The 15,961-nt window shown below is 31.8% G+C and overlaps 1 protein-coding gene across 1 annotated transcript in view; it reads left to right on the forward strand.

The window, feature by feature from the left end:
• Positions 1–15,961, forward strand: part of LOC106465393 (protogenin-like) — a 178,450-nt gene that overhangs the window by 44,965 nt on the left and 117,524 nt on the right. Inside the window, exons 2-3 of the mRNA XM_022393285.1 lie at positions 1,126–1,271; positions 4,649–4,823. Of these exons, the coding sequence (XP_022248993.1) occupies positions 1,126–1,271; positions 4,649–4,823 (321 nt within the window). The remainder of the gene's footprint in view (positions 1–1,125; positions 1,272–4,648; positions 4,824–15,961) is intronic.

Consider the following 15,961-nt stretch of genomic DNA (forward strand, 5'->3'; position numbering starts at 1 on the left):
TTAGATTAAAAACTGAAATGGCAGTATTATTAAAGTAAGGTTGTGGTGATTAGATATCAAACACTGTCATTATTAGTAGGCTGCAAGACCACCTAAGTCTAATTATCAATTAACAACCTTTTTTGTTATATATAATAATTAGACTGAGGTGATCATATGTGCTGTTAATAATAACAATTATTAATTTTTGTACTAAATAGTTATGAAATTAAGGAAGTTACAGAACACAATTATGTGAATTATTTGTTTCATCATAGTTTTCAAGATGATCACTTTTGTACAATTACTGACAGACAAAATTTCTATACATATAAGTGATGGAGCTTAGCAAAACTTGTATATAATGAACATTTATGAACAGAAAACTGTTTCCTTCTACATCACTATATTCATAAAAATATCTTTCCTAGGATATTGTTGTACCATTTGGCTGCTTATGCCTATGCAACTTATTAATATTTATCATAAAAATAATGCTAAATAGATGTAAACAGTAAATTGTACTTAAACTAGAGTAGAGATTCATAAAGGGATTTTTTAAAAATTACGTGGTGTTTGCTCTATTCACTAAAGAACACAACTCCCTGAGGAAAGTAAACAGTCATATGTAAGGTAAATTAAAAAGTTACTTTGTTGATAAGAATAAGCTAATAAAATTTGACCAGACATGTTTTAAACATTAGATGTCATGTTTGTTATTATTTTAAAAATTGAAGAAGCCAATTTTAAATATTGTTCTGAGTAAACTATTTGTTCAAGTTCTATTTGACATTTTTATGCAAAAGCCAAGTTAAAAGAAAAAAAAGTAGTAATAGTAGTGTGTTTAGTGTTTTCTTACTTCAAATCTTTGATAGGCAGTGTTAGTTAGTAGGAAAATAATTGTACATAGACAATAATAAAAAGTATTTAGTAACTGTTCTGTGTGAATGAACAAGAACAGCATAAAAAGTATATTTGATTAAAAAAATATTTATAGAATTATTTATAAAAAATATAATGAAGTATTTTTAATAAAAATTTGGATTATAAAGATAATGCACTAAAGAACCATTATTTTTTGTCAAATATAGGTAAGAGTTATACGGAATTTGTAAATTATCTTTCTACATCTTTATTATATTTCAGGATCTGAGGACTCAGATTTAAACCTTCGTTTTACACAATTATCCCCTGCTGAAGTTGTGGTGTTACCCAATGAGCCCTTCCTACTCAACTGTCCAGAATTTTCAGGAGCAGAAAATGAAACCTTGCAATTCAGCTGGTTACATAAAGTGAGTTGAAGCCATTGAGTTAGTAATCATAAATATTTTGTTGGGTTACATGATATTTGAAAGTCTCAGTTGTTGTCTTGGCAGAGAAAATCATATAATTAGAGAAAGTAAAAATAATACGTTGTCTTATATACCTTGGTCACACGTCGACATCTAATTTTTGGAGTTCACAAATCGGCAGTGTTATTACTAGAACAAACATCTGTTGTCAGTATTGTGCTATCAATATAAACTTTCAAGTTTGTTGCCATATTATTAATCCCAGTTTTACTGTCAAAAAGCTCTCCATCTCACCTGTCCATAAGATCCTTATCTTATGTAATGCTATCTTGACAACTGGGCAAAGAAGTTTGCTTCTGATTTTTCTCTGTACCAAACAATTGGGTCGCATAGTTTTTTTATCTCAACAACTGATGGAAGTTTGTACTAATGTCAGTGGTATGGATCTACTCAGCTGAAGGTTTGTGGGACATCAGTGACACCACAATCAAAAATTTTTTATTTGCCATAATTTGTCAATGGTAGAACTGATTTTTAGTCTGAAAGTTGATTTAACTCAGGAATCATATAGTGTGATTATTTTTCATTGGAAAAATTATGTAAAGTGCAATTAACCATATTTTCAAATTCAATCAAAAATGGTGCTTTTCTTTGTCTGTTAAAATATACGTAAAAGTAGAGAGATAAACTGCTGAAATGATTGTTACCAAACCAGGCATATACCCTTAGGCCTCCCCAGTGACATAAGTAAGTAAGCATTCAGATCTGACCCGTATGTTTTAGTCATGTATTGAACAGGTATGTCTACTAGTAGAAATGCTTTGATGTGATAGAACTTCTTTTATGATTTGTAATGCAGAAATAGTAGTTTATTTGACCATCACTGAAAATCACTGATAAAAAGAAAGAACAAGGTTCCACTTTTTGAGAAAAACATGAATTGAGTTTGGCTGTTTTCAAATTGACTTCAGATCGGTTGTTTGGACTCTCTCAGATCTTTAATTGTACTTCATCTTTAGTTTTACCACAGTATTAAAACCATCATGTTTAACTGAGTAATACACTCAACTGAAATCTGGGAGTTATAGTAGGTACCTTCCCTTATCATACTGGTGTGCATTATATTATAGTCACAGAGGAGTGGAGCCTCTGTCATTGAGAAAAAGTAAAGTTCTAAAGCACTTATGAGAAACAAGCTTGCAGACATACTTTTTACATTCAAATAAAGTTTGCCTAGCCAGTTCCCATGCAAGAACCATTTCTGCCATACATAAAATTCATAAACCATATTGTTCTGAAAGGTAAGTTATGGACATTTATATAACCACAGTATCTTCTGAGATTTTTCTTTGTGTTCTTAAGGTATAATAATTTTTGTTCAACTGAAAAGTTTTAATGCTTCCGTTTTTATTACTTTTTTTGTTAATTACAGTGTTGTTTTTTAAATTTGTGGATAATTTGCTGTGTAGACACATATTATTGAGCTTTTACACCTAAAATATGGTAATCTCAGTAGTTCTTGTTTTTGACAGCAATGGCAAAGAAAAGTCACCATTCCCATATAATAAAAAATATATATAATTACCAGTAATTAAGTTTGTGTTATCTGTGTGTGTTATGGTTTATGTTTTAGTGGAATGTTCCTGAAGAAGCTGTAAAGTGAAACATTGAGTGTGTAGTTAAAAAAAATTATAAATTTGGTATTATAAGGTCATTTATTTCTAGTATTAAAATGTCTTTTAATCATACACTAATATGCACTACAGAAATTACATAATGACTTATAATGGAAAGTTAACATTGCTTTCATGGTGGTGATTTATTATACTCTCCTATAATGAAGAAGGAACACTGCTTTCATGGTAGTGATTTATCAGATTGTCTTATAATGAAAAGTAAATGTGTTTATGTAATTTATAGTACTAAAGTTAATTAATTCAATATGTATCTTAAGTATTTATGGTATTAGAATATGCAAAATTAAATTTCTTAAAAATAGTAACAACTAAATTATCCAAATGTGACAAGCATGGTACAAGAAGCAGTATATGTGAAAGTTCTACTTCAGTGCTTGGTAATAACACTAAGCAGGCCTAACTTTGTCAGATGTTCCAGGGTTAAGAGACACAAACACCACTAATATCAAACTGATGACTTAAAACAGGGTGGTTACAGAGGATTTTTGTGGTTTGCCTGTTACTTGTGTGTGATACTAGTTATTATTAATTGCTATTGTAGATTTGTAGCAGCTCTTTTGGTTTACATGATAATGGTGACTTGTCAGACTGTATTATATTGAAGAATTATCATTGTTTTCAGACTATTATAAGACTGATAAGTCTGTAGCATGAAAACGATGTTAACTCTCTCTTATAGGACATGGTGGAGTCTTATTAGACTGTCCTAAATGGTAAAGGTTCCCAGGCTATAATCTGTGGAATATCCTGACAACTTTGTAGTCATTTTACTGTTCATCTCGCAAGTTGTTTGTAGATATCCTTCACATTAATAATGCTACAGGATAGGTAGTTTTTGCGTTTTATCATTTTTTTCATGCATGACTCACTGGTGGCTACTTTTAAAGATCTTACAAACTATTTGATTCATTAACTATAAATAAAAGTGGCACAAAGCATACAGGATACATCAGTGTGATTATGATAGCTTTAAAAATGTTTCTTAAATTGTGATCTCAAATTGAAATAATTTTTAATTAAGTTTAAAATATACATGTTGTAATAAAAACATAAGAAAAATGTACATATATTCATCAGTGAGTGGCTGTGCCTGAAACTCAATATTTGCCTCAAAAAAAGTTTGTAAGCCACTGTTAATAAAGGAAAGATAACATTTGTTCCATTGTAGTGACTTATGAGAATGATCTATAATGAGAGATAGAAATGCTTCCATGGCAGTAACTTATCACTGTCTTTTAGCAAAGAGAAAGTGACATTGTACTGACCTCTAAAGGAGTATTTTTTTGTAACGTAAGAAATTGTATGTTAATATTCTTTTGATGTCCAAAAGGACTAAACTAGAAAGCTATAGTCATAAGACAGATATGCATTTAATATTTCCAAATGTAGAACTCAATCCATTAAATCTTTGAGATTGTTGATTAATCTTCAGTAATCACAGTTTGATTTATATAGTAGGTTCTGATTGAAGAAAACTAAACATACAACAGGAATTGCTACTTGTGAGATACTTGGTTTTATCTGGTTTCCATAAAGTAAATTAACACTGTCTGTCTTAGCAAACAAGAGGTAAATTCTCACAGAAATTAAACATTAAAATGTAAATACAGTAGAATATATATATGTGATTGTGAACATTTTCCTTTGCACTGTTACCTTTCTATGCTTTCCCAACTCCAGGGGATTAAAATCCAAGACTCAAGGCACCAAGTACTGCAGAATGGCTCATTGTATTTTGAAAGAGTCCTGCACCAGGATGGAAAGGGCAAAGAGCAAGATGATGGAGAATACAACTGTGTCATTGGTACCACCCAAGGAATATTGTTTAGCCTGCCAATCAAACTGATTGTGGCAAGTAAGTTGTGAGGTTTACATACTTTATTAGTAACTTTAGAAATGAAAAACAATTTGAAGCTGGTAAGTTTATCAGCTGCATAACGTGGAAGAATAAAATTAGAAGCATAAATATTATTTACTTTTCAAATGCTTATGTAAATATGGATTCTGTTTGATGAGAAATGTACAATTCAAATACTGTCAAATTTACTGGGTTAGTAGAAGAAATATGTAAAATGTAGTTGACTGATTAAATCTGTTTTATCACCTTAGATTATTGTTATGATTACAAGAGAATGTTTGTAAACTTAAATTTCAATATGATATCTTACCTCTTCTCACAAAATAACTTTTATCGATTAGTACTATCCTCTATTGGTGCAAATTTTCAGTGCTTGCCACTAGCTCTCCACCAATAGGAGTGCAACACAACCCCTATCGTAACCAGCACCCTCTCCACACTTGCACTCGTTAATCACTTCTCGATTGGCAATGGTACTGAACAGATGTGCTTGCTTTTGCTCACAAGTTTTCAATGTTTTCCTTTATAATTCAGACTTAGCTTTTCTTTACTATTTGTTTGAATTTTCACATTTTTGAATTGTGAAAGGCTGCTTTTTCCAACTTTTCTTACTTTTTTAGGGGCCTTTTTGCTATTGTATCGTGAATCCCTCTTTGTGGTGAGTAGTATCTGATCAGGTAAACTTTTTTTTTTAAATCTGTACTGTCCATCATGTGACTATGCTTGCTGTCAGTTATGTTGTAGCTCTTCCTGCCATGAACCTGATGTACAATTCCAGATGCTGCCAGGTGTTGGTTGTGTGTCTTCATTCAATTGTCATCTATACCGAAACAATGATGTTGAAGGATTAGGTTATACACGCTGTAGAGATAGGGTGTTTTGTAGGGCCGCTAATAGTTCTCTATAGCAGTTTTTCGCTTCATAAATATGTTCATCCTGGAATATGCACTTATGGGCACATGTGTAAAGCAGACAAGGATTGGTGCCCATCTCTGATGCTCCATGGTGTTGAGATTCTTCCTACCACGGACCTGATGTACAATTCTGGATGCTGCCAGGTGTTGATTGATTGACTACATCAACATGGTAGCTCTGCTTTTCAAAATAGGGTGTTGCGGTCAACCGTTGCACTGTCTCTGTTGATGCAGTCCTCTGGACTCTCCAATGCATTTTTCCTTCCTTTCTTCTAGTGGAGTCCTTGCTACTTACCAGTTCCAAGCTACTGGGGTGGTGAACCATGGAGGCCTATCTTCCTGAGTGATGCATCACACCACTCAGTGTTGAGTAGGGTGGTGTCATTCTGTGGGTGTCGATAGCATATAGCACTTCCTATCATGGATCTAATGTACAATTCCAGATGCCGCCAGGTTTTGGTTGTAGCACTACACCATATTATCATATAGATATCTAACATACTGCTTTTTCTCACCGTGGCATTCCTCCTTCCTACCATCCTCCAGATGTACATTCCCCATGGGTCTGGTGTTGGTTGTAGATTTTCCAGTCACAACTTGAATCTTGTGTCAAAGGCATGGCACCCTTCCTACCATGGACCTGATGTACAATTCCAGATACCACCAGGTTTTGGTTGAAGCACTCTGCTATGTCATGGCTATATACATATTGCAATTTGCCCCTTGGACTGAGATATTTCTCCTACCCACCATCCTCCGGATGTGGTTCTCAGGGTAGTTGTCAGATTTTAATGAATAAAAATACCCTTTGTTAATGTATTTTCTGTCTTTTAAAATGGAAATGAGCTCTTAAAATAAAAGGCTTTGTTCCCCAAATTTCATATATATTGTAACTGTAATGTATCTTGCAGGGTATATACTACAGTCTTTCTAGTAAATGTTTTTTGTTTTTTCAAATATAAATATAGATAGTTGATCAGAGATAAAATTATAGTCACTTAGCTAAAGGTCTGTTTATACATTTTTTTGCTGTCCAAAGAGGATGAAGTATTGGGAACTGCAAAATATTATCTTTATGCCATCATGCTTATTTTGCATCTTCAGTTTTAGAGAGGACTCCCCTCCTCTAAAAAGAAAACATAGTAACATGATAAGATAGGTCCTTCAAGGCTATTTTTTCATACCTAACTTTGAGAAAAGTAAAAATTTAAACCCAACCTTTCTTTTTTCAGGAAATTGTCAATGTACTTCCCAAACTTGCCTCCACTACTGCTGATAGCAAGTCATTCCATTAGCAAATTTCCCTGTTAGAAAAATAAACTGGAGCCTAGCCTGTTTCTTTTTTTTTCAATCTTAAACTTCTGTTTGCTCATCCTCTTGTTTTCAGCTTAAAGAAATTGGAGGCATTTATCCTATTGTTACCCTGGATAGTGTTATAAACTTCAAAAATGACCACCTCTTACCCTTTTCTCAAGATAAAAATAAGTTTCTTAACTTATCCATAAAATATAACACTTCCATTACCAGAATCATCCCAGTAAAAATATTAAACTCATAAAACTAATAAAACCAAAACTATATTAAACCTAATAATCAATAAATCCAAACAGCCTGTTGTACAATAACTATTTTGAGGTTCATTCTGTATTATGAGTTTGAAAATGATGTTTGTTTTTTGTAAACCAATGTTTAAGAGAGATAAATTTGACTTCTTTCTGCATATGAATAAAGCCTTAAGGAATGGTACACTCTTATCTTCTTCAGTTGGCTAAAACCAAACCTTATTAGAGACAGTAACTTTTCACTTGGAAAATTACTCATCATCATAAAATAGGGCATTTCGAAAAAAAACAAACCAATGTTTGAATTAATTCTTTAAGCATTTGATATCTTACAGTATTTAATTAAGCAAAATTGATTAAAATAATGTATACTTTGTTAAGGGTACAAAAGCAGGCTTTAAATTGTTATGTCAGTTTTACACAGTTAAGATACTTAGGTACAAACAGAACTGACTGCATCCTTTTTTGTTGTTGTTGTATCATAATCTCACAAAATAGAGTTATGCATGATGTAACATTTCTTTCTTTTTGGTTATGTACAATAGTTGCTGGTTCTGCCCACCATTTATTTTGGCTCTGTAGATCTGGATTTCTGTCCTTGTTAATAGCGTGATGACAAGTTGTTTATTTTAAGTGAGCGTGCCTATTTTCAAGTACTTAATTCAATATTTTCCAAGGAAATTGATAAAAATATTAGTAGAAGACATACAGTAGTTAAATAGTAAGGTTTCATTTGATTAGCTTGCCATCTGAGCTATTAAAATCTATAACTTAAGCTCCAGAACTTTCTTAACATATGCAGGACAAAAGAAATTTCACTACTGGTAGAAACAATCTACTTCAACAACCAACTTATATTTATCTTAGTTACAAATAGTTAGTGTGTGTGTGTAAATAAAAAAAAAAAAATAACAACAACAACAACAACAGTAGGTACAAGTAACAGTTTAATATTATTACTTTCTATAATCTTGAGACTAATTTAATCCATATTTTTCACACATCATAAAATTAATAATGTAGCATTAAAATAGGTAAGCTATATAACCTATTCTTAGGCCAAAATAACAACATAAGTTTGTTATTTGTGTCAGACTAGAATTTCTTTGCTTTTTCACATGTCTATATTAATTTTAGTATTTATCAATGGAATTCAAAATATTTGCAAAAATTTAACAATTGTAAAATAATAAGTTGTCATATGATGACCTTGCCAACTTGTACTTCAAATGTCCATGTGACTAATCAGAAATAATTTATTTGGCTAGTTCCATCCAGTCTTTATGGGTAGTGAAAAAGGTTTTTCTTACTGATTTGATGTTAAGAAAGTCAAGAAAGATACCCCAAGTAACTGTAAGATGAATTTGGTTTATAGCCATGTTGTCAATCAAGGTATCATTTTTTGGTGTGATGATATAGTTTTTTCTCACATTAATTATAAAAGTGGAGGTATTTTGTGTAGACAGGGGTCACCATAAGTACTGAGGAAAGACAAACTGACTGCAAAGTGTGTTTCACCCACATTGTGGGCATTTAGTCCCATGCATGCTTCATCTACATTTTAGTTGTATTTTTGATTTAAAATTTTTTTGTAAATAATTTATAATAAATCTTTTTTTTATAAGTAACCACTGTTATACACTCAGTCTAATATTTTTTAGGAGTTACTCATGACAATTTGTGTTCATTTGTTTCTTAATGAGCACATTATTGTTTTCCCTACAGCTGCTTATATAGTAAATATTTTCTCATTTCCATGTGTGCATGAACTTCCAACTTATGACATTCATGTTCATACATTAATTTTGGTTTGGTTTGAAAGGTGTCAAGTGTGAGTTGTTAGATGTCCTTCTTTAAATTATGTTTATGCTTTGCAAAAAAATAGTTTGTTTTAGCTCTACTTTGTGTATTTTTCTTAGATACAAACTCAATAATTTTTGTACTTGCTTCTGTACCAATATCATCAGCTGGAGTTGTAAAACATGTCAAACCTGGCAGTGTATTTTTTTAAGGCTTGATCTGTCTCCAGTAGCTACTTTAGCATTACATTTCTTATTCTGAGATTATCATATTCTTATCATCTTCATTAGAGCTAGCTATCACTTTCTTTGGAACTACTATTACTCAGAGCTTCATCAGTGAATATCATTTCTTGGATTTGTGTTCATGGAAGTATCAACTTTGCCAAGGATGTATTTTTTCAATTGTATTGTTTTAACTTGGATCATGAATCCTCCATGGATGTTTCTTCCTCTTCTCCTTTTCTGTGCATACTTTTTTTGTTTCATAACTAACTTTTGAGTGAAGCACATTATATACACTCTTATCTTTGGAATGATTTTAAGAAGGCATCCATTTGCTAAGACTAATGTCTAGTGATTAAACAGAGAAGAGTCGTTTCTGTACTTGTAGCACTGGTGACCATTAGCAGCTCAAGTTGCTCATGGCTATACAGTATGATGAGTTAAACTCGTTATATTCATTAGCTGTTCAGGATGATTGTTAATTATTCATTCAAAATGTAATTATATACCTAAGAACAACTCATGAGTAGTGTGAGATATGTTTATGATGTTCTTCTGACAAATTTTACAAGTCAATAACAGCTAAACAATGTTCTGCTTTCTTGCTAATTCTAAGTTTAGAACTATCATGTCTTGATTCATAGGACAGACATCCATCAGTAACAACTTCTTATTTTTTATTTTAATAGGGGAAACAATTTTGAACAGAAATTTCCTACTCGTTAACACTATTATGCATTTATATTTGAGTTATCAATATTTAACTGTACATTTCTTATTTGCCTATGTTAAATTATCATTTCCACAGTTCTATCTTAGAAGTTTTGTTGTTTAACACTCATGAGCTACTTTTAATATTATTCATTTGTGAGCTACCCATGATAAGTGTCAGTTACCCTAAGTATTGGGTATAGACGGGAATATTATTTAGTTACTGATAGATTGTTTAAGAACATTGTTAGATACTTGTAGTAAACTCTAAAACGTAATTATGTAATTAAGAGCAACTCATAAGGAGTATGAATTGCACTCATATTTATCAGTTATTGAAGAGTTGTTCACAAGCATTAGCCCCCAGTGGCAAAGCAGTAATTTGTAACTCTGCAGAATTATAATGCTAGAAATCAGGTTTCAGTACCTGTGGTGGCCACAGCATAGATAGCTCATTGTGTAGCTGTGTGCTTAACTACAAACTAACACAAGCATTATTTGTTACTCATAAAATAATCTAAAACATGGACTGGTCATGGTTAGTGGTTAGCATGACCAGACTATGGGTGTGAGGATTCATGCCCAATTGAACTAAAAAATAACAAAAAACACATGTCCTCATTTTTTGACCATGCATGTGTTATAAGAAGGATGATCAAATCCTATTATTTGGTCAGAAGAGAGTGCCTTGAGAGTTGATAAGAGATGCTGTTGATTAGCTGCCTTCCCTTTAGTCTATCAGTTCAAAATTATGGCTAGCTATACACAGGTAGCCCTTTGTAGCTTTGGACAAAAATTATTAAACTTTGAAACATGACTATTACTAAGAACAACTCTTAAGTAATAAGAGGTTTATTTTTTATGTTGCTAGTATCTGTTATGGTATCACAAGTAAAATATAAAATGATAAATATGAGATTCACATTTCAGTTTTTACCAGTTTGTTAAAGCTAAACGTTGTCTTGTTTACCTATTAATTTTAAGGTTTAAAACTATTACTTTTTGATTAGCAAGAGTGCTTTCCAATAAAAACTGTGTTCATTTTAATAGATTTAATGATTTTTAACCCCAATTTTTTATGAACTAATTTAAGAATTCAGAAACACCAAGTGTGTGTGAGTTTAACTGCCCCTGGCTTGAGTTAAGGGTCTGTTAAACTCCACTGTATGGCTAATGTATGTTTTATTTATAATTTGGTGATCACAGTCTACCAAAAGTACCTGCACTTTTGAATTGACATGAAACAAAACAAAGGCTGGATACCAAAATAATGATGCCCTAAAATGATGATTTAGCTTTAAGCTAAACTTACTTGACAGTCATGAAGGGTTTTTTCTGACTTTTTTATGAAATCAAATTAGTCAGAAAGGTCCTTTTGATTATCATTTAGAACTAACTAGAATCAGACAGATAAACTGCTTCTGACTGGTTAGAAATTCTGCTACCATTGTTCAAGAACCATTATGGTGAGCTGTATTAGGACTTGTTTTAATGCTAGAAGATGCAGGAATTATTGATGTAATTAACTAATTAAACTATAAACCTTAGATCTGTATATCACAAGATGACATTGTTCTAAGAACCAATTTTCTCCTTGATGAGGGCCTTTTTTTGTAATACCAAATTGGTTTAGTATCACTATTTAAGGAAAGTTATTAATAACAGATTAGAATTATTAAATATCATTAATTCCATGGAAATCATTGGATAATTATAGTTTTGAGCTTTGACAATAAAAAATAACTTGTGTGTATCTAAAGTGGTAGTGAGGTTGCTAAACTTTATTTGTGTTAATTTATTAAATTATAATTCTGAAGTATTTTTTATGACTAGTGCTGATAATATACTAACTGATGGAAAATAATTATCAAATATCAAATATTAATTAGATATATTAAGCTACTAAGTGAATAAATAATAATCCTGTGATCTAGTTGCCAGATAGGTGGCATCTGTTGATGTTTTCATTGTTACTTTCATTCATTTGGATTGTAACATTTTTTGTTTGCCCTGTTTGATAAGTGGTTTAGAACTGGCATTATCTGGTGGCTCAGTGGTGAGCTTCAGGGCTTATAATGCAAAAATTCAGGCCTGAATCCCTGTTGTAAAACAAAGAAACTCGTGGATTATGCCTATAAACACTTCAAACTCTTGGACCAAGTTTGAAAGAAAGCCCTTTTAAATCAAAGTTAAACAGAGAAACTCCTGGAACAATCCTACCATCATTGAATATTCTTGGACCAGTTTTAAAAGAAAGTTGTTTAAGAAATGGAGGAATATTTCAAAAACAAAATTTTAATAATTCCATATATATATATATATATATACATATATTTACTGTTTTATCAGATGGAGACAATTAGACTGTTTACGAAATCTGTAAATTTTGAATGTTTAAACAATAAGAAACTTAGGGATAACTTTTCACTTTGTTACAGTGAAATATTTTTTTACCTAACGCATTGAACAATATATTAAAGTTTTTTTGCTGGAGTGGCAATGCGTTTACAACTTCCCAGAAATTGACATATCACTGTTTTATGTAATTTTATCATTGTAATAGGATAACATTAAGGCTGTTAATTGAATTATGTTCACATTTCATTTAACTTTGCAATTTGTAGGAGCCAATAATTACATAATTGATGCCTCCTCAATCAGCAAACACCCTCTGTGTTTTCGCTGAGGTACATCCAGTGATTCTTTATATATACACACATACAGATATACATACACGCTTCAGTCTATCCGTTGGTGCCAAAAAAAGGGGGGGGGACATTTCTTACAAGTAAATGTGTGTTCATTGTTTTGACATTCTCCTTTAGCTGCCTAGTTTTAACGATTCGTTCTTTTTATTTATATTGCCCTGGTGAAATTTATCAAAATTGTTTAATTTCGTTCTTATTTATATTTCACTCTGTAACTGATAGAGGTGATTTTAAAACATTATGTTGAAAGCAGTTTCTGTTTCCTAAGCATTGATTATTTCATGGTGAAGACAGCTATAAATCATTGGGTGGATCACACTTACAACACGCGTTTACTGTATATTTTGCAGTTAGGGCATTATCGTTTGTAGTTTGACCTTTCTCCGATTCACACACTTGCGAATCATGAAGTTTATCAGCGAAACTATTCATACGGGTGAAAGTGAAGAATTTAATCATATGTCAACCACACTTTATCCATTGCCGACGATGCCTTTCGCTCAAAACTAGAGCTCATCAGGGCGGCTGGGATACGACATAGTAGTGGACGAGACGCTATTTATATTACAAGTTACTTGAACGAATAATAGTCATATGGATCGAGGTGTAACTACTTTGCAGTTTCTGCTAAATATTACTGTTACTTTTAAATACGTCTGTAGAACTAAGTTGTTTTTATATTACTGTTACTTTTAAATACGTCTGTAGAACTAAGTTGTTTTTATATTACTGTTACTTTTAAATACGTCTGTAGAACTAAGTTGTTTTATATTACTGTTACTTTTAAATACGTCTGTTGAACTAAGTTGTTTTTATATTACTGTTACTTTTAGTTGTTTTCCTCACGCTTGCAATATTATATAACATATATTTGATGATTTATAGATTCCAGCGTTTTTCACTTTCCAGGATTTATCGTGATTCCACAGTCGTAGGAGAAAATGTAGAAACACCTAACTAACTGCAGAAAGTTTAAAAATACATAGATTTATGTAGAAATTTGCCTTTACATAAACAGGGTAATTTTCGTATTATGTGTTTCATTTTCTTCAAGTTTGCTTGTAATTAACCTAATTTGGGCATTGTACAATTAAAGTATAATGGGACCGGTTTGCATACCGGAGTTAAATGCCTCAGATGTGTTATCAACACTCCTCAAAATTTTATTTTTTGTTTCCATATCAATACACAAGTTATGTTGATTATTATTGTTATTATTAATATGTTCATGTGATTTTGTACACTTCTGTTAATATGTGTGATAGTGTTTCAACTGTTTCTCCATAAAGCCAGCATCTGTGTATATGCACAGTTTTATGACTGACCTACTTAATACCACCTGTTCTGTTAGCCTTCTCTTTTTTTTTAGTTCTAAAATATCAACAGATTACAAATGCTTATTATCAGTTTTCTGATATTTCTTGGCCGGTAAAGTGAAATAATATAAACAAATATCTGGGAACTGTCTATAGAGGGCGCAATACCCTTGCGAAAGCATTACTCTCTGACTATTGATAAAGTGCTAACAAGTGTTATGCATCTTCTTGGATTGCACGGATTGTATAGTTAATCCGGGAACACTCCAGTGACGTAAGAAGTCGCTATCAAGAGACTGTTCAACTGTTCTAAGGCATATATATATAAGACCCCAACAGGACCACATTTTTGTCATAACACAACACTCAAGAAGTTTCTAACAAACAAAAAATCTTCTAAACTGACCTTTGAGAAATATGTTTCAGTTAGGCAGCTTGCTATCCCGTTCTTTAAAACAGTAAAGGTATTTGATCCCACTAAGTTTTTCTTTTTGGAAGCAAATAGTGACTTGTAATTTTATATCCCAAAACTTATGGAACAAGAATAGTTTTATTAGCACATGAACAAGATCTCTCCATTTTTTTTAATTTTTAGCAAGCAGGGGTAGTATGTTCGTATGATGCATCTGCGTTCTCCAGTTCGAAACAGTTCAAGAAGGGGTTCTCCGTCTGGTACATCTGGCCAAAATATATGCATTGGTATGTCAAATTCTAATCGTGAGCGGATTGTTTTTTCTCGACAAACTCTATGCAAAGCTCTTTATTTCTTGTAATATACAGTGTAAGGTTAACATCAGATGCTAAAGATCTTGGCGAGCGTGACAGTGAGAAGGAAATTGGAACCACAGAGTTAAAAGAATGAAATGAAGAAACAAACAAAAACAGACTTAGTGACTCAAAAACTAAATAATCTATCTGGGAGCTGTTATTAAAGTATTGCTGAGTGTAAGACAGACATATCATCCAAACTCCTTTTTTAAGACTTAAAAAGTTGTGTAAAGTCTCCGTGATTATAAGTCTTTGAATTTTTATACGACACTTTTGTTACCATTTGTGTATTTAGTGTTATATAAAAGGCTCCGAATAATTCAAACAAATAGTAAATATTCTTTCAAGGTAAATAATACCATACACAAATGTAAATTAATGCTGCAGAAAGTCTTGCTCTGCCACAGAATTTTCTTTGAGCAATTTTTACCGCGGCGAATGCTTTTGAACTGTTCTTTACATGCAGAGATTACCGAAATGGAATAAACATTCCGAGTATGTAAAGGTTTTGCAGTTGTGATGCTTTTTCCAAAGTAAAGCATGGAAAGAATTGTAATCATGTTGTGTCATGTAATTATTTATTTATTTATATTACTTGTTTTAGAATCAAACACGTTATTTGGTTTATGAAAATGAACTTATGAGACAAATTATTCTATACAAAAGCATCTCTGTAATTATTTATATAAGATTCAAGAATTTTAAAAACGGCAATTTTAAAAGCTTAATTTGAAACAATAACATTCTCAATGACTTTAATTTATTAGAATTTACTTCTAGTGGTAGTGTCAACAAACATCTCGTTTCTATTTGATTTTTAATTTCGCTAATACTATTATTACTAGTGTGTGTGTATGTAATATCATGACTAAGAGGTCTTTTTTTTTTTCACTCTTAACCCTCAAATTATCGATCCAGCTTTATGCATCTCACATGCCCACACCATCACCCCTGTTAGCTTATAACGCTAAAAATTGGGTGTCTATACCCTCCATGAACATAACACAAATAGCATATTGTGTAGCTTTGTGCTTAACAAAAAACAAATCATATTGGTGCGATTCACGTATTGCACATATATACACCTGGAAAAAAGTTAAGCACCCCCGTGTTTTTTTCAAGTGATTCAGAT

Source organism: Limulus polyphemus, unplaced genomic scaffold (genome assembly GCF_000517525.1).
Source record: "Limulus polyphemus unplaced genomic scaffold, Limulus_polyphemus-2.1.2 Scaffold1930, whole genome shotgun sequence".
Classification (NCBI taxonomy): domain Eukaryota; kingdom Metazoa; phylum Arthropoda; class Merostomata; order Xiphosura; family Limulidae; genus Limulus; species Limulus polyphemus.